Source organism: Antechinus flavipes, chromosome 2 (genome assembly GCF_016432865.1).
Source record: "Antechinus flavipes isolate AdamAnt ecotype Samford, QLD, Australia chromosome 2, AdamAnt_v2, whole genome shotgun sequence".
Lineage (NCBI taxonomy): Eukaryota > Metazoa > Chordata > Mammalia > Dasyuromorphia > Dasyuridae > Antechinus > Antechinus flavipes.
In genome coordinates, this window is record NC_067399.1 from 50,285,926 (window position 1) to 50,306,216 (window position 20,291).

The following is a 20,291-nucleotide window of genomic DNA, read 5'->3' on the forward strand; positions in this document are numbered from 1 at the left end:
GTTTGGTGACAAGATCGGGGTGGGGGAAGGGAGGTACTGGTGGCCAGTGTAACCTGAAATCCCACAAGGGGAGGGAGGGAGAGAAAGCAAACTAGAGAGTGCCCCCCTCCCGCCCCCGCCCCTGGGATGAGTCTGGGTTATTAGGAGCAGTTTGTATTTATTTGTGCTTCTCTAATTACTGCATCTTCACATCTGTAGGAAAACAGAAGGAGGCGTGTGGTGGGGCATGCAAACAGACACATATCAATTTACAGTGGGTTATTAGAAATTCTCCCAAAGAAATTAAATCCTCCTAAATGATGGTCCGCTTGACTGCTCCATAAAGAAATTTAAAAACCTCACCTCTCAGCCCACTCCCCCCCATTTCTCCTCTTCCCCCCCAAAAAGGTGGCAGAAAGTCAGCAGAAAACTGTGGAAAGGAATGAAAGAAATTAGCAGGCATCAGTGAAGATGGCTAAGGAGAGAAGTTTAATTTAAACAGCAATTTCATCTGGGGATGAGTTGCATATGGCCTGAGGCTGAACGATATAAACAGTATGGAAGATGAGCATCCCAGAGAGAGGAGGCTGGGAGCGGGGAAGGGAATGAGAGCTCTGCTCCCCCCCCAAGTTCCTACATAGGCAATGAGGAAGTTAGCTCCCCAGGAAATGAAGGTGTCAAGCCAGCTATTTACTCTGTAGTTTAATGGTGTCACCCACACTTTTGCTCCTATTGGAGGATGATACAGAAGTGACTCCTAATGGTCTGCGGGGTGGGCTGCTTAGCCCAAGAATTAACTTGCTGAGGTAATGACCACTTAGCCTATATTCTGGTTTAGGAGAAATTATCCCAGGCTTAAACTGCAAATATCTTATCACTGTACCTATTACCCTGTAAAGAGCCAAGAGTCTGGGAGACTGCATGGCCTGTCCTTAATGAAGCCCTTAATGGGCCCAGGTTTGGTGGATGGGTCAGTGGTGAGGGTGGAGCTCGAAGGGAAAACAGGGCTTTCCTCCTGTCGCTCCTGTACAGGTCAGCTTTCCATTGGTAGTGCTTGATGGGCTGGGGAGACTCCCACTGATAGGGGCACTCCACTCCAAAGCACTTGGAAACTAGCCGCCATCCCCACTAGTCAAAAGCCTCGGATGACCAGAGCCAGAGGAGGGGTGGAGAGGCATTTGAGGGGAAAAGTATCCCAGCAGCCCCTTAGCTGACTTTCCTCTTCTATAGAGAACCTTTATGCTGGAGTTCTGCTATTGACACATCGGAGGCTTATTAAAAAAGCAAGATTGATAAAACATCCTCAGATGCTGATTGGGAGGAGAACATGAAAAGTGGCCTTTTTTTCTAAGAAAGGTAGGAGGGGAAAGCATTTTGACTGCTCTGCATTTAATAAGACTGTAGAAAAAATCAGATTAAAGCTAATACTCCATTGCTTAATTCTGTTTAAGCAGCTCTGAAACAGGTGATTAAAAGAGATGTCTCTGTTCTTGCCTCTTTCCAAGGTCCAACCGTAGAAGAGCATTGTGTTATTAAAGGTACGTCATGGTGAAGAGTTGGGAAGACTTCCAAGAGCTTCAAACTCTGATGAAGAGGGCCCCGGTCATTTTGGCTTTAGCTGGAGGCCAGGCCTTGGATCTGTCAGGCAGGGTAAAACTGTTTGAGTAGATCTTTTTTGTTGATTTTCCCCATCTGGTTCCGTGGGATTTCCTTGACTAACATAATTTCAGAAGGGATGGTATAGGCCGCCATGTATCCTCTGGAAAAGACAAAAATATTTGTATTTTTAGAGGGACACTAGAAAATAAGTACTTTCTGGTTATGGATTTGGAGGAGATAGGAACATAAAAAGGAAAGAATACGATTACCATCCTTGGATTGGGTGGATGTCCTTGTGCAGACAATACAAGACAGGTTTTTAATCACTGTTTGCTCGTTATGATCAATAAATATTTATTAAACACCTACTGTGCTAAGCTCTGTTAATATAAAGAAAGAAAAAATCAATCCCTGCTTTCAAGGAGCTCACATTCTAATGGGAAGACAATATGCTAACCATTATGTATAATGATGGATGGTCCTTTTCAGGATCATCATGCATGTTCTGCTGCTCTCTAACTGTGAATGTCTCAAGGCTCTGTCCTGGGCCTTTTTTTTCAGGAATTTTTTCATCTCTATGCAGATCACACCTAGCTCTAAATATTCAGCCTGTGGGTCTCTTCTGAATTCCAGTCTCAACATCACCGAATATTATTAAATCTCTTAAACCATTCAAACTGGATATGCTATCACTTTCTCAAATTCATTGTCTACAAAGTCAAACTCATAATCTTCCCCCTTGAGTTCCCCCCTCTTTTGAACTTCTTAATCCTATCGAGGACACCTTCACCTGTCTACAGTTACCCAGGTTTGTAATCCCAAAGTCATTCCTGATTCTTCACTCTTCATTATACCCAGTAACACTCATTTCCAGAAGTCTCACTGATTCTATTTCTACATCACCTCTTGCATCCATCCCCTTCTTTCCCATAATGCAATCAGCTCTCACCCGGACGACTACAACAGCCTCCTAATGGAGCTGCCTGCCTTTAAGCTGTTGCCTTTCTATTCTATCCTCCATGGAGCTGCCCCATTGGTACTCATAAAGCACAGCAGGCTTGACAGTGTCATTCTCCTGCTCACCAATAGCTTCTTATCTTAGAAGCAAATATCAACTCTTGTTCCTCTGTCTGGTGCTCAAAGTCCTTTTCCAATCTGGATTCATTCTGCTTTTCTGGACAGATTATTTCCCATGATGCACTTTGTGTTCTGGTTAAATTGCTTTCCTTCCTATTTTCCAGCCAACATCCGATGCCTTGGAACGGGCTATTTCCCAAATCTGGAAGGCACTTCTTCCTCACCTTTGCCTTCTGGGATGCCTGGCTTGCGTTAGGGATCAGCGGAAACACTACCTCCTACCTTAGATGAGGTCTATTCCCATCGCCTTAGTTGCCAGTGTTTGTCTTAGATCCCCAAATTCTTTTACATTTATCTCCTCCCCTGTTCGTGCTTTAATTCTCCTTAGTAGAGTGTAAGCTCCTTGAGGGCAGATGCTATTTTTGTCTTTGTGTTCCCTGAACCTAGCATAGTGTCTGATATAGTAGCCAATTAATAAAGACTTATTGAATGAATGAATGAATGATTACTATATACAACCCCTTTATTTATTTATGTACACCATATACATAGAAAGAACCTGAGGCTGAGAGAGGACCAAGTTTGCCCAAAGTCACAAAGCCAGTGATAGCAGGCAGTTCCTCTGATTCAATAGTCCATAAACCCTAGCAGGGAATCAGGCAATCTACATACGAAATGCAAAGTCCTCAGACAATGTGATGTCACAAAACAAAAATATACATTGGCATTGGTTCCCATGCTTCGCCATAATAACCTTGTCTTTCTTTCCATGAAAAAAGAATCGAACCTTACCGGGGCTGGGCCAATGTGTATTTTGACAGAACTTAACCATCTTCACCAATATGAAAAGCACACTTATTCAACATCTGAAATGGGTGATGAATCCAGATTGAGCCAACAAATATTTAATGAACAGCTACTATGTACTATGCATGAACAGGCATATAAATTCCTGGGAGCTGAGTTTTGATCAGAGACCACAAGTGACAAAGACAAATACTCAAGGACATTTTGGAAGCATTTTGAAGTCATTGGAGAGTAACTTTCCTAAGAACTGTCCAGGGTCAAATCTGAGTGTTCTGGCCATCAGAACTGGCAGAGTCCTAAAAGTTCATACTGTCCCTTCTCCTGGGGGTGTGAGCAAATCTGCTTAGAGGTTCCCTGAATGAGAGCACCTGTTGAATATCCAATTCTTTGAGGTTCCCAAGAGTCATCTAGTCCATAGTCTAGGCAGATTTGTTCCAATAAAGACATAGCGGTGAGCAAAGGGGAAGGGGATCTCTCCTCTCTTGATTTCTGTCTCTCTGTCTCCGTCTGCCCCCACGTCCCCTCCCTCTCCTCTCACTAATGATTATACTTCACTTACCATGAACTGATGACACATCATTTTGAGTTGATTTTCCAGTAATGGTGATAGATTTGATTGTTTCACTTCTGGCCAATGGCCCACATTTTACAGAATCAGACTCAACCCTAGAAGGGCACTTAGAGGTCACCTAATCCAATCTCCCATCCAGTACCGGCATCCTTTCTACAGCATGTCTGACAGATGGTCACCTGACCTCAGTTTGAACATTTCTAGGAAGGAGGAATTTAATTAACTCCAATGGCAGTCCATCATTCCACCGATGGACTCAGAGTCTTGGAGCTGTAAGCAGCCTGAGAGCTTCAACACCTTCACCTTAAAGTTTGTTTTTCCTTCTGCTTAACAATATCTGCCCTTTTGTTTGGTTCCACCCATTGGCCTTAAGTTCTATCTCCATGCAGGAGACCACTCTCCCATGCGAGGGGCAACCCTTCAGAAGCTTAAATACAGTCATCATGCTTCTCCTCTGAAACTTAGGGAATCATGGGAAGGATGTCAAAAAGGATGAAAAAAAGAGCAAAACTGCTTTCTCTCTATGGGGATCAAACCCTGACTTTATGAGGACCCTGCTCTAAATCAGAGAGCTCCATAGCTCCAAGGCCTCCAAAAGCCACCCCTCCATCTACCGTGGGCTAATGCATTTTGGTAAACAAGGACCCATTATTTACCGGCTGGATTTATTTGACCATGGTCACCTTAGCCCAAGGGGCTCGGGGACGGGTAAAGGAAGTGAAATGACCATTCTTGATCGCGTGTCCAATACGAACTGTTACCCATCATGGGCAAGTGGCCATTTGCCCGGCTTGGCCCAAGCTCTGGGAAGTTGCAGGGGATTAACTCTTTGGTATTTCCAGTTGTGTCATGTTGCATCGCCAGCAATTGGATGTGGCTGAGAAATCCCCAATCGCGGCCTTAACAGATGGTGCTGTTTATGAATAAACATGAGCCTAATAGCCTTATAGGTCTGTGTACATCTGCCCACAACCAGCAAGCATCAGCGGACACGACGGAGTACATTGGTGATATGCCTTAATGGCGCCATTATCACGCAATAACATGGTGCTGTTAATGCATCCTGCTGCAAGCTGACAGGGTTACAGCCATGGCTTCCTGCAGCAACAATGGCTTACCCATCAGCACCAGGGGATCCTGGGATGGAAGCTGCAATTTATGGCCCCTCTACTATGTGCTGACTTGTGATTGGATGCAGCTGTGAAGCCCCAATTGTGGGTGACACTGTTCCTGGAAACCCCTTGGGTGGGCAACCTTACATGGGTAGGTAACATCTGTGTGCCTTTGGCAGCTGTTGGTGGGATCAGGACTATTTCTGGACTTCCTTCCTGCCACAGGCATGGGAATGGACCTGTGAGGACGTGATTGTGTGTGTGTGTGTTCGCATGTGCACAATATAAACCTACACACCTCGTTACTGCAAAAATGCTGGCCAAGGTAGCCAGTATTGCTTTCTAAAGTGGATAGGGGAGAGCTGGGCTTTTTTTTTTTGTTTGTTTAAAAGATGGGCTTAAGTATTTATGGGGAGTTCTTCTTCCTGTGAAGTTCTACTTTTTATACAGAAAATTTCTCATGTGGATATTTATTACCATGGCCAGCAGAATGTCATGATGAGAGGATTTCTACACTCAACTCAATTTTCACATCTAATTCCCCACATTTGGCTATTTGGTAGTTTGCCCTCCATTCCTACTTTGAGTGTTTAACGAATGGGAGGAGAATCACAGAAATAGAGTTGGAAGGAGTCTTAGAGGTCATTAAGTCCAGCCTTCCTCAATGCCAGCATCCCTTCTAAACTATTTACAATAAATGATCATCCAGCCTCCACTAAACACTTCCAACGACAAGAAATTCCATTTTGGGATATCTGTAATTATCCAGATATTTTCCTCATATTTAGCCAAAATCTGATGCCCTGTAACTTCTACCCATTAGTTCTAGCTCTGTTTTCAGGGAACAAAAAAACAAGATCAATCCGTCTTTACATACGTTTGTAGAAGCACTTGTGCTTCGCCAAGTCTTCTCCAGAGCAAACATTTCAGGTTCTTCAATCTACCTTTAATAGATAAGGTTTCTAGCTTTCCTGCCATCCTGGGCCACCTTCCTCTGAATGAGTGTTCAGAAAGCTTACACTGATTGTGTAAACACACCCAGTGCCAAGAATATAATTCTTCCTCATCCCTTTCTCATACAATCCCTCTCTTCCTTCCTTCAAGGTGTAGCTCTAATTTTATGAGACCATGTAGTAACTGTTTCCTGATTCCTCCTAACTACTAGAGCCCTTCCCTCCCAATGACCTTGCATTTAATTTTTTCGTATGTATTCTGATTATATAAATCGGGACATTATTGTCCCAAGCTCCTGGTGAGCAGGGTTATTTCATTCATTCTACTTGCATCATCAGCACCTAGGAGAGAACCTGTCAGATAGGAGGTGTTTAGTAAGTATCCACTGACTGATTGAATATATTTGAGATGGTCAGTATGGTCCTAAATGTGCAAAAACAGACATTTAGTCCTGGCTAGTCTGGACTGAATGTCAAGTCTTGTGAAGAGGAACCTGGGGCTGTAAAAGAACCAAAGGCATGAACCTGTTTTGGGGAGAACATGGTTTGGGAAAGGGAGACTGGGAGAGAGAGAGAGTGTGTGAGTGTGTGTGTGTGTGTGTGTGTGTGTGCGCGCGCGCACAACAAAGGGAGTAAGGAAGGTGTTTTCCTATTGTGAATGATGAGTTAAGGTTCATTCCAAGCTGCCTCACAAAACATTCGCCCCTTTTAAAAAGTGTCTTTTGGACTATTACCCTAGGAGTATCTTCTGGGATCCGCAATAACCTCAAATTTCCTCAGTCTCTGCAAGAGACGCTTCTCTTGGGTTTTGATATTGGAGGACAGAGCGGAGCCCACTTTGGACAGCGGAGGACAAAGGCAGACGTGCGCCTGAGAATTCTACTGGTTCCCAAGGTTGCCCGCCTCAAACAAATGTCCTAGTGTCAGGTGTTCTCAGCTGTGACCTCCCCTGCCCATCCAGGGACACTTGACACATGCAGTCCACTCCCAATCCCTCCTAACCAATGACCATATTCCGGTTCCCTCTGGAATTCAAAGGAATCAATAACACAAGGCCATGGCACTCAGGCATAGTTACAGCAAACCCCATTAGAATGAACAGGCAATTAAAAATGTATTACCAGCAAATAAATAATTTGCCACATTCAGTTCCTTTTGTTTTCTGATTAATGGCTGAAAATATCTGTGCCACATTCTAGCAAGCATAATGATATAGAACATTTCACTGAAGCATCATTATGATTCCTGTATTTCTTTCCCATTGTCTCATGACTCAAAAATTCTCCTACCAGCTGCTGAGGTTTCGCTCTTAGACCCAACTGGACCAGCATCCTCCCCCGCCCTGTGCTGTGTTGACAGTCCACTTATTGTTCTGTATCTGCTTAACAAGCATTCATTGTTCACGTCGGGCTACCCACTGTAATGACTGCCCTGTACCCCTCTCCTTCAGTATGGAGAACCGTGCTACGAACATCAAAGGGGCTTAATAGATGTTACCTGATTTGAATCAGCGAGTGACACAATCATTCTCCGTATCTCATACACTTCTTAACTAGACAGATTTCTGAGCGTGTCACCGACAATAATACGAATCAATATTTTATTGTTGTCATTCAGTCACGTCTGACTCTTTGTGACCCCATTCGGGGCATTCTTGACAAAGTGGTTTGCCATTTCCTTCACCAGAATCAATACCTAGCCGTCCACAAACCCCGATCCCGAGTAAATCCAAATATCCTTATTAGGGGATATATAGTAGGACCCCATGGGATTGCACAGCAGGTAGCTATAGGACCTGCTGAGGGAAGGCTTCCAGGGTATAGCATTTGACTGGGTAGAAAAATAAGAAATTGAATCTAAATTGTGCACTTTGGGTCTAGCAGGATAAGTATAATTCAGAGTAATGGGGAAGTTTACCTAGGTAGATGATTTACAAAGGAAGATGAATAGCTAGAGTCAAATGAGAGAACACACAGGGTTAGAGAATGATCACTTTAAGAGTTGCAGGTCTTACAACTCCCCCTTTTTGAGAAGCAAAGACACTGGCTTTGGAGTCACTTAGCTGCTCTAGCTCTTAGCTTTCTCATCTAAAAAACTGAGGTTTTACATAAAGACTATCCATCCATCCATCCATCCATCCATCTGTCTATCTGTCTGTCTGTCTATCTATCTATCTATCTATCTATCTATCTCCTGCTCTAATCTATCTATCTATCCATCCTTATGTGTGTATTTATATATGTAAGGACTAGGTTCTAACCGAGTGACTGCTGAAGTTCCTTCCTGAAGACCATGACCTTATGATGCTGATAAGGACTCCATGCTTTACCGAACACGACACGGAGTCTGTACATCTAACTAGCCTAGTCTCACTGGTTATGGAACATAGCTGGACTAGTCAGAATGGGAAAGGATGAGGCTGAGAATAATTTAGAGACAGAAGCTCGATTCAAGAAGATGGATGAGCTCCCAGAAGGAGTGAGTATAAAGAGAGGTACTTAGACAAGTCAGGGCAGAAATTTCCCATCTTGGTCAAGAGTCAGTGGGGAAAAAGGAATCATGTTAATGGAGATGGGAGGCAGAAGTAGACCAGGATATCTGGAAAGTGAGAGAAACAGAGAGCATGGAGCACATCTATGGCAAACTATGGATGTTGGTAATCACAATGGAGACAGGTAAAGTTGGGGAGGTTGGGGGTTTTCTAGTAGGGGAGGAACAAGCATAATAGAGGAGCTTCAAGAATAAGAGCCTTGAATTTGTACAATTCAGAATCAGAAGAGGAAGTTGAGGTGAAAAGCAAAATGAGAAATGTGCATAACAAAATTCAAGAAGAAAAATCTTCTTGAAAAGCTTCACAACCAATATTTATTCAATACGGCCGTTGGCTGGGTTCCACTCACTGTAATTCCAGTAGAACACAATAAGTGTCCTAATGTTTGCATCATTTTTAAAGAAAATCACTCGTCAGGCTATTAGAGAAATTATTAAAATGAATAAGGAACCTCATGATGGTATTGAAGACGTTGGCTTAAATATTATTAATGCTCAGAAATCCTTGAGGAAGCAGATCAGTCACTTCATTGAAAAGCGGTAGTTTCTCTGGTTTTACATACAGGGTGGCCTCTGAATATGGATTCCTGATAAATTATAAACTATCTCCTGGGATCCTTTTAAAGCAAGTCATTTTTCGAAAGTTGTTCTCATGACTGGGCTTTGGAAAGTGGAAGGAACACTGGAATGAGAGAGAGAGGACCCTCGAGGATGGTCTTTCCACACTCACTTACTAGTTGTGTTACATTGGGTAAATTCTGTGGCCTTTCTCAGTCTCAATTTCCTCATCTGTAAAATGGACTGCAGGGGCAGCTAATTGTTGTTTTACAGTGGATAGAGCACCAGCCCTGAAGACAGGAGGACCCAAGTTCAAATGTGGCCTCAGACATTTAACACTTCCCAGCTGTGTGACCCTGGGCAAGTCACTTAACCCCAATTGCCTCAGGGAAAAGAATTGAACTGGAGAAGCAAATGACAAATCACTTTAGTATCTTTGCTAAGGAAACCCCCAAAAGGAAGATGATAATCCCTGAATCGAGAAGCCAGGTGGCGCGGTGGATAGAGTGCCTAGGTCTAGAATCTAGTGTTCAAATCTGGCCTGACATTTCTTAGGTGTGTGATCCAGAACAAGTCACTTATCCCTATTTGATTCAGTTTCCTCAACTGTCGAATAAACTGGAGAAGGAAATGGCAAATCACTTCAGTATCTTTGCCAAGAAAACCCCAAATGAGTTCACAAAGAGTTGGACCTAACTGAACAACAATGAAACCTCTGAGGGAGGGAGGTGGCCCCGTGGATAGAGTGCTGAGCTTGGAGCAGTAAAACTTTGGTTAAAATTTGTGGGACCCTGGACAAATCACTAACGTTTGCCTTAATCCAATGGAGAAAGAAAGGCAAACCATCCCAGTATCTTTGCCCAGAAAACCCTCTGGACAGTATGATTCATGGGGTCATGAAGAGTTGGACATTCTTGAACAACAATTGATAGTCTTAGAGTTACAGAATTTCAGAATTAGAAGGGAGCTCAGAGGCCATGTGGTCCAATCAATATCTGAAAAATGATCCTCTCTACAGTCAACAAGATTATCCTAGACATTGGGGATATGAAGAAAGGCAAAAAAATGAACTACAACAACAACCCAAAATATGGTCTCTTAAGAAGCTGGCATTCTAATGGGAGAGCCCACAAGTGAATATCTAGGTAAATATAAGTTCCATAATAAATGGAGGATCAACTCAGAAAGGAGTTGGGGAGACCAGAACTATTGATGAAATCTTCCCATTGAAGGTGGAGCTTGAGCTGAATCTTGGAAAACTAAGAGGTAGAAGTGAGGAGAGAGCATACCATAGGTATGGAGGACAAGGCTTGTGCAAAGTCATCTAGTGTTTTAGTTATCTCTCCCAGTTTCAGGTCACCTGCCATTTTGCTGTCTATAGGATGTTCTGGGCTCTCTTTCCAAGTTGACATCAAAACACACATGATTATTTTTGTGTTTGATCTGAAGATACTAGGAAATACCACGGACCCTCCAATCCTCTGAGACCTCAGACCTTTTGTCAGTCTTTGGTACCCAAGGATACTGTTTGAACCAGATGACTGGGAGTCATCTAGGTTTGCTAGGTGATCTGTTATTACCTCCTAATTTATTTTGGATATCAATCAACTCCCTATAACCATTTTTGTTCTGTTCTTTCAAATCCAAAGATCATTTTCCTTGGGAAAATGAAGCAAAATGTGATTTCAGCAGCTTCTGTCTTCCCTCCATTGCTTATTGTCCTTAGCCCATCCATCCCAAGCAGAGATTTTTAATTTTCCCTCTTTCTCCCCAATAAACGTGAAAACAAAATCCTTCTTGCTACCCTTGACTTTTTTTTGTCAGCCTTAACTCATTCTGACGTTTAACACTAGTGACCTTCCTCTTAAAGGTCTGAGCCACATTTTTGTACTCATCTTCTGTTACCTCGTTAGAGTGGAGGGAACCCTTTACTAGAACTTAGGCCTAAATTCTAATTCCCTCTCAGACAGTTGGGCAGGATATTAAATCTCTTTAGGTCTCAGTTTCTTCATAGGCTAAATGAAAATAGCATCTCTATTTCAGGGTTGTTGTGAGGATAAATGAGATAGTGCATGTAAACTGAGTAGTAAACTTTAAAACAGTAACTAGATGTCAGCTATCATTATTATTAGCTATAAAAATGTTTTAAAAATATAAACTGGAAAGTTTTGTGGCTCTGGAGACAAAGCCAATATTGATAAATTAGTACTGAATAGGCGTGGTACACAAAATAATGGGATATTACTGTACCATAAAACATTACAAATGTAAAGAAGTCAGATTATCATGGTGAGACTATCTATAAATTGATTCAAGGTGAAGCAAGCAGAACCAGGAAAAAATATACATAAATGGCTGTGACTATGTAAACAGTAGGAACTAAAAATAGGCACTCTGTATAATTATTTATATTGATCGAAGTTGACTCTAAGGGAGAGCTCAGAAAATATATCTTCTTCCCTTCTTAACAGAAGTGAGAGAATGAGGGGTATAAAATATTGCATATGCTAAGAGATACAGTTGACTTTTCCTGAACTGCTTTTTTTTTTCTCTTTTCTTTTTAACCCTTTATATAAAAAAAATTGTATCAAGATTTGCTAGATGGGGAGTGAAGAGGGATATATTTAGAAATGAAGATTATCTAAAAACAAAAAATGTCACTGATTTTTTAAAAAACCTATACTGGATTGGAGTTTCATGTACACCCACACTGATCTCTTGAGACCATTATCCTTTTTCTTCATTAGAATTTTCTTTGTGTCTTCAAATTTCATTTTTTAGATCTTCATTTCTCCTGAGATGACTTCATTATAGTTATACTTCATGAACCCTTTAATATTGATTCTTCCTAAACTTTGGTATATATGCTAAACTATTCATATTTTTCAGAGAAGTCATTTCCTTTCAATATTCCCATAATTTTTACCCCAGTTTATTATTTCCTTGTTGGCAAGAATCGGATCCAAATTAGAATTTTTCCTTTGTTAGTTCCTTTTCCTTTTGAAGGATGAAATGATCATTTAGGAAAGTCAAGAATTATTAGCTGCTCTGTTTTTGTCAGAGAGTTCCACCAGAGTCTGGATAATAAAATCTCCTATCACTACTCTATTTCTCTGTTAGGATAGTGGTCTGTTTTTTCAAACTCTTCATCATTTCCTCTTCCTCTCCAGATAGTATATAGGAGAAACTGAATATATTGGTTTTGTTCCTACCTTCATTGATTTTTCACATCTTCCATGTCTGGTACCTGAGTTTCCTTACATGGTAAGTTTCCTTAACTTTTATTAATTAATATACAAGTACTCAATCCACTTTCCCACCATCAGTTAGTTTTATCTCTTGTTTCTTTTACCTTTCCAGAGCAACTAACCCACTATGTTTCATCGACAATTGAGATCAAAGTTGTCTCCTTAGGTTGGGATTTTTAGTTCATCTTATTTGTAATTCTGGGGTCATGGATCTATCTTCCTTCCCTCCCTTCCTCCCTTTCTCCTTTCCTTCCTTCTTTCCTTCTCTCTTTCTTTCCTTCTTTCCCTCCTTTTTTTCTTTCTGTTCCTTTCCTTCCTTTCTTCCTTTCTAGTATTTTTTCTTCTGTGTCTCAACTGACAGTCTTCCTTCATCACTATTTCCTGTGATATCTAGGATATAAATAGGCACTATTTCCCTTTCAATTTAATAGTTAGATTTGCTAAACTCCAGGCAAATCATTCTTGATCAGGCTTTTTTAGGTAGGCTCCATTCCTGGTCAGAAGCCTGTCATTTCTATATTTTAAGCCACTATTCAAATTTAGTGGGAAAGAAATGTAAGATAAAATATATCAATCAAAATCTTGGACTAGAAACTAAGAAGATTGTATAGCTGTCTTATAAATATCAAATTGTCTTCTGAAAATCCTTGTCTACAATATAGCCATTTATTTCTCAGCCACTTGTATTCTCTCTCACATCCTTTGAAAAGGATAACTGGGACAAAGAAGCAGTTTGATTAAGATATAATGCTCAATAAAGAACAAACCCAAGGTACTGAGATGTTATAGTATGTATCAGTATATAAAAGGCTAATGAAACATTAATTGGTATTGTTTTGTTGTGTTTTTTTTCAGACTTTAAAATTATTCATACTCTTCTGTTGCTTAATTCAATTTAACTCAACAAACGCTTATTAAAGCCTGTTGGATGTAAAGCAGAGGTTTCAGGCATGCAGCTCACAATACTCCTGACTGTCCTTGAAACTAGATTAAAATTTAATTGGGAAATATTTGACAAAGTAAATAAAAATGCATACATAATGTAACATAACTAACATATAATGTTAACAAGTAGTTTTCTAAGTTGATATGTGGCCTTCAGGGATGCTTATTTGTGGTTTAGTAGCTTGCATTTCTTTCTTTTTTTTCTAAATAATAGCTTTTTATTTCTTGAAATACATGCAAAGATAGATTGCAAAGATAGTTTTCAACATTCACCTTTGCAAAACCTTGTGCTTCAAAATTTTTTCTCTCCCTCCCCTCTCCTAGACACTAAGCAAACTACTGTAAGTTAAACATATGCAATTCTAAACAGATTTCCATATTCAGCGTGCTGCACAAGAAAAATCGGATCAAAAGGGAAAAAAAAAAAAGCAAACCACCACCACCACCAAAAAAAAAAAAAAAAAAAGGTGAAAATGGTATGTTTTGAATCACATTCAGTCCCCATCGTCCTCTCTCTGGATGTGAGTACCGCTCTTTCCATCACAAGTCTATTGGAATTGTCTTGGATCACCTCAATGTTGAAGAGCCAAGTCCATCACAGGTGATCATCACATAATCTTGTGCTATGAACAACATTCTCTTGGTTCTATTCATTTCACTTAGCATCATCATGTAAGTTTTTTTAGGATTTTCTGAAATCACCTTGATCGTTATTTTTTAGAGGATAATAATATTCCATTATCTTCAAATATCATAACTTATTCAGCCATTCTCCAACTGATGGGCATCCGCTCAGTTTCCAGTTCCTTGCCACTACAAAAAGGGTTGCCACAAACATTTCCCCCCTTTTTTATGATCTCTTTGGGATACAGACTTAGTAGAGATACTGCTGGCAAAGGGTATACACAGTTTAACAGACCTCTGGGCATACATAGTTCCAAACTGTTCTCCAGAATGACTGGATCAACTCTATCAGTGGTTCAGTTTTCCCACATCCCCTCCAACATTCATCATTATCTTTTCCTGTCATCTGAGATCTGTGAAGTAGTACCATAGAGCTGTCTTAATCTGCATTTCTCTAATCAATAGTGATTCAGAGCATTTTTTCATTTGGCTAAAATGGCTTTAATTTCTTTCTCTGACCACTTATCAATAGGGGAATGCTTTGTATTCTTATAAATTTAATTCAATTCTTTATATATTTTAGAAATGAGGAGTAGCTCCCATTTCTAAAGAGTTTGACATCATCATTGTAGAGCACGTTACAAGGCAGTAAGGGAAATGCAAAGAGTCAGAAAGATTTGGGTCCCCATGCTTATGAAGTTTATATTCCAGAAGAATATAGTCTAATGACTAACTTCTGTATTGTTCAAAAAGCTTTGCACATATTATTTCATTTGATAATCTTTTCCCGGGGATGCTACATGGCTAGGAATCAAGGAACAACAGATCTTGGAAGAACCAAAATTGCAGGTGACCCAGAGTACAATGGGGAGGTCTCTGGTGGATGTAAGCAAGCTGAAATATTGTCTTTAATAACCGGCTTTCTTTGGTTTGGAGATTTGGGGCAGTGGATCAGTGTCCTCAAAGCATTGAGCAGAAACTTTCAAGGGAACGGGGCGGGGGGGATGGAGAGTGGGAGCGGGTCTAATCCTAAATGACAGTCAATACTGCAAAAGGAAAGTTTAGAAGAATGCTATTCTGTACCTAAAGAAGGAGAATATTTGCATTAGTTTTGTTGGCAAAAAAACTTTTTAACGTAATATAATCAAAATTATCTACTTTGCATTCAATAATAAACTCCAGTTCTTCTTTGGCCACAAATTCCTTCCTTATCCACAGATTTGAGAGGCAAAACTATCCTTTCAAGGAGAGTATTTGCAACACACACTAATCAGAGAGGGACAGACGCTTCCCTACAAGTCAGTTTGTGTGGGAGTCTGCTTGCATATGGGAAGGAAGAGCATAGCCCTTTAATTAGAAGAATATATAGATTTTAATAGATAGTAGTCATCTCCTAAAATTAGGTAATGGAGCCCAAACAACAGACAAACAGACAGTTACATTATTAAGAAGTCAAAACCCTAAGGAACACTGCAGTCTTTCTCACTACCGGAGTACACACAATCTCGGTACGTGCACAGGGGAGGAGACCAATCCATCCATTAACCAATAGGCGCTTGTTAACTGTCCACTACATACCAGGCACTGAAGATACAAACACAGACACGCAGCAGCTCCTGCCCTCAAGAAACCCCCAAGTTAGTGACTTTATGGAGGGAACACCAAAGACCTGAGTTCAAGTCCCAGCTCAGTCAGTGCTAGTTGGTGATCTTGGGCACAGGACTTAACAGCCCTGAAATAGTATTTTCCCCTGGAAAATGAGAACAACCCTTCTTCCACAGGTCTCGCGGACTACTGCCTCTCAGATGTAATGATGTACATATGCCATGTAAATGCCAGCCGTTTCACGCGTGCTCTCCCGGGCAGAGGAGCGGTAGCTTCGCCCTTTGAGAGGAGCTTTCCTTCCCCAGCTGCCTCCGTGTCACCAGCCTGGGGCCCTGCCCAGTGCTGACAGGCGGCTCCCTGGCACGGGTTCCGGCACCACGTGCCAAGCCCACAAAGCTTCCCGACCTGCCTCCAAACCCGACAATCGACACCTCCTGCCAGATGGACGGCTCGACGCAGGATGGCGCCTGTCACCGCGGAGCTCGATCGGAGGCGAAGGCTGCAAAATGAATCACTCTGAAGAGGGACATGTGTCTCCTGCCAGGGAGCATGAAAAGTGGGGAAAACAAATGGAAGTGACATTTAAAATAAAGGAGGGAGACAGGGAGAGAGGCAAGAGGGAGAGTGAAGAGGGGAGGCAGCTGGTCTGGAGCCTGGGAGCCTGGGGGGCTGGGAGAGGTTTGGGGCGGGCATCCTCGCCAACCTGGATGCCCGAGGGTGAGGGCGCCTGGCCCCAGGAAGATCGGCTCACGAAGCCCCCACGCCAAAATTGCAGGTGACCCAGAGAATAAAGCAGATGTATGATCCTGAATAGTTGCCTTCCTTTGGCTCGGAAACCAGAAGCAGCGGATAAATGTCCTCAAAGCACCAAACAAAAAGTCTCAGAGGGATGGCAGCTGTTTGATCTTAGATGGGAGCTAGGGAGAAAGGGGGCGTTAAGGGGAACTCTACCTAATAAATTAGTTTTGTAGGTACAAAAACTTTTAACTTAATATAACCAAGATTATCTGTTTTGTGTTCAATAATAAACTCCAGTTCTTCTCTGGCCACAAATTCCTTCCTTATCCACAAATCTGAGAGGTAAACTATCCTTTACAGGAGAATATTTGCAACACACAGGGTCTAATCAAAAAGATCTGCATTGTCTGGTTAGCATCTGCCAAAGACGATGAACAGAAAATTAATAGAACGGGTTTCTAGGGACCAGCCTGTCTCTTGGGCTTATTTAGGCTAGCTCGGTGATGGGCGAGAACCTCCTCGTCCTAAGACGCCCCAGCCACACTGCTCGGTCTCTACCGGCTCCCCCTCCGGCCTGGCCCACCTCCACCTCCCGTGTTCAGCTCCCCTTATTTTTTTCTCTTTCTGTATTAGAATGTAAGCTCTGTGAGGGCAGGATCCATCTCTCTCTCTCTCTCTTTTTTTGGTATTCTTAGTTCTTGGTACACGGTAAGCCCTTAATAAACGCTCTATTTAAACCACTTGACATTTATAGTGTTTCTCTTGCAGACTGTGTTTTTATGGACTGAGAATGTAAGCTCTGTGAGGGTGGGAACCATCTCACTTTTTTTTTTTTTTCGTATTCTTAGTTCTTGATACACAGTAAGCCCTTAATAAACATTCTATTAAACCATCAGTTGACACGGGTGTTTTTTTGTGTTGCAGACTATGTTTTCATGGACTGAGGTCACTGGGGGCCTGGGAGTGTGCCTCCTAATCTATGACAGAATGGGCAACACAGTTCAGCAACAAGTATTTGCAGTCGGCCGACAACCTGGAATAGGATTGCAGGGGAGATGAAGATGTGGCCCCTCTCCTCCTACAAGAGCTTATAGGATGGCAAGCACCATAACAAAAGGAAATAAGTAACTAAAACAAACGGTGGCCAGGTGATAGATGCCACATGCGAGCCTAGAGTCAGGAGGATGAGTTGAAATTCATCTTCAGACACTCATGAGCTGCGTAAGTCACTTTACCTTGTTTGCCTCAGTTTCCTCATCTGTAAAATAAGATGAAGAAGGAAAGGAAAATACTAGAACTCTAGTATTTTCTCCAAGAAAATTCCAAAAAGGCTCATGAAGAGTTGGACATGAATGAAAATTATTAAGCAAAAATGAGAGGTACAAATAAAATGTTACGGGTGTTCACAGGAAGGCGGGGGGGGACAAGGAAGGCTTTATAAAAAAGCTGTTGTCTGGGCTGAATCTTAAAGGGTTGGATTTCCAAACTATCTAAATAAGTGGAGCTACAGGGCCAGAAGAGAATCTCAGGCAGAGGGAACAGGATTAATCTCTGCAGAAGGTCAAGTGTGGGCTGTGCTTGGAGAACCCTCAGTCACCTAACTTGACTATGTATATGTATATGTAGGGGTGCAAAGAAAAATAACCCAGAAAAGCAGGTGGAGGCCAAAGCCTTGGAAGTCCCAAGGAATTTGAGCCTTCTTTTATAGGCAGTAGTAGCCAAAGACATTTTGTGAAAGGAGAGGGAAGGGCTGTGTATGTGTACTGTTGTTGCTGGGTTGTTTCATGACCCCATTTGGGGTTTTCTTATCAAAGATAAAGGAATGGTTGCCATTTCCTTCCCCAGATCATTTTACAGATGAGGAAACTGAGGCAGACAGGGTGAAGTGACTGGCCGAGGGTCACACAGCTGGTGAGTGTCTGAGACAGATCTGAACTCACCTTGCCCAGCACTCTACCTGCTGCACCCACCTTGTTGCCCGTGTGTATGTGACATGATCAGAAATATTCTCTAGGAAGACCAAATTGGATCAAAAGAAACCAGAAGATGAGATCGAGGACCTGAGAAAGCATAAGAGGAAGGGGCAGAGACACTGGGGTTAGAATTCACAGGATTTTTGTGGCTATGGAGAAAGGGAGGGGACATGGGGGATGGGAGACTAGGAAAAGTCCAGGGCTGCGGGTTTGAGGTTTACTTACATACCGGTTAATAAAATCAAAAAACCTTCTCAACTGCCAAGTTGAAACTAGTAGATTTCCTTTCTTGAGAGATTTTTGGGCTGTGATTTAGATTACATCTAGGAAAAAAAAGTGCTCTGTGCACGTGTATTAGGGGGCTAGAAGCAAATCCACAGGGTTCAGGCAGCCCCACTAGGAAGCCAAGCTGAATTCAGATCACCTGCTGGCTTCAAGCAGCTCTGGTCCAGTAACTCAATTAGAGCACCTGAGTAATGGCATCAATCAACCGACCCACATTCATTAAACCCCTCTTGTATACTGTTCTAGAATCTGGGAGCACATACACACACAGAATAAAAATGAAAAATCTCCAAAAAAGAAATCAAGGAAAAGTTCCCTGCTACAGGGCTGTTTGGACAGGGAAACCTGCCTGACTGCCACCATCCTGAGAAAGACAAAAGGACTGTGCAAGAAAAAAAATGACCGGAGGGATTCCAGTTGTCATTGATTAATAACGCAGCACGGGGCAAAGGGAGAAGGGCACCAACCACCATTTCAGCACCTTTAAAACACAAGCTCCTCCAGCCTATTCTCCTCCCTCATTGCCTTAGCAGCAAGGGCTGAGGAGGACCCCTGGAATGAGACTTCATTGGCAGGGGGCTGCCAGGCTGGATGGACAGGCCACTGTCCAGCTTCACTCTGGGGGGCTGGTGATGACGAGCAGAAAGGCAGGGATCACAGTGAAGAGCAAAGGGGATCCAGGACACGAGGGGCAGCGGGCCCTCGGGCCCCTCCTTCCCCCCTCTCTCCGGAAGCTGGGTGGGGTCTCCGGAGGGTGATGGAGCTGTCCGTGCAGGGTGAGGGTGCTTTGGGGAGCCTCACAGAGCTCAGCTGTGACTTTACAGGACTAGGATGTGCAGAAAAGGCCTGCCATGACCTAGCACGAGCAGGAGGCCAGGCGGAAAGGCCAGGAATGAGCGATGGTTCTGTAGCCAGGCTTTTATTTTTTATGTCACTGCTAGGAGAGAAGTTTGGAATCATTACCTCCCGTCACGTACCATCAAGAGTTTAATAAATTCCTCTGGACATCAACGATGACCCCTCCTGCCACAGGGCCCCTTTTGCTGGGGATGGAAAAGTGAGTGCGAGCCCAGTGGGGACAAGCAGAGGGAGAGCTTGCGGCTCACTGCTCCGATTCAGCTTCACGTTATGTGGCGGCTCTGAAGCAAAACAAGCTAAACTGATACAGTCCCCCACCACAATGACTACCCCAAAGGAGAAGGACCCAGCCTGGGGAGCACAAGGAGCCACAGCTGCCCCACAGCCCCTTCCCCTGGACTCACTCGGACTACATGCTCTTCTTTCCCCAGCACTACCACCGCGTATAGAGCACTTCAGGATACCAAGGACCCACTGCCCTTCCTGGCTCTCTCTTAAATGTCCTGGCAGCAGTGTGGGCGCAATCATTCGCCACTGGTTTCGGCTACTCATGATAGCCCCTGCCTGAGCTCCCTTCCACCTCTGTATCCCACGGTGTCTTGTTCTTCCTGCTTTTCTGGCAGATGATAACCCCGTAGGATTCCATGCATTTGCATTGAGTTTTATGACCTGGTTAAATCCTCCTGAAAGACAAACTCAGCTGTGAGAAGTGAAAGCTCTTTTTCTTTAAAAAAAAAAAAGTCTCTTAGCCTAGGTCCTGGATTGGCCCTCCAAGTTAGAAAGTATGATTAAACCCTGGGGAGAGCTGC

At 42.7% G+C, this 20,291-nt stretch overlaps 1 protein-coding gene across 1 annotated transcript in view; it reads right to left on the bottom strand.

The window, feature by feature from the left end:
- Positions 1 to 445: 445 nt before the first annotated feature.
- ACSF3 (acyl-CoA synthetase family member 3) overlaps positions 446 to 20,291 on the bottom strand; it is a 232,412-nt gene continuing 212,566 nt past the window's right edge. The window contains exon 10 of the mRNA XM_051974771.1: positions 446 to 1,738. Within this exon, the coding sequence (XP_051830731.1) occupies positions 1,621 to 1,738 (118 nt within the window). The 3' untranslated portion in view covers positions 446 to 1,620. The remainder of the gene's footprint in view (positions 1,739 to 20,291) is intronic.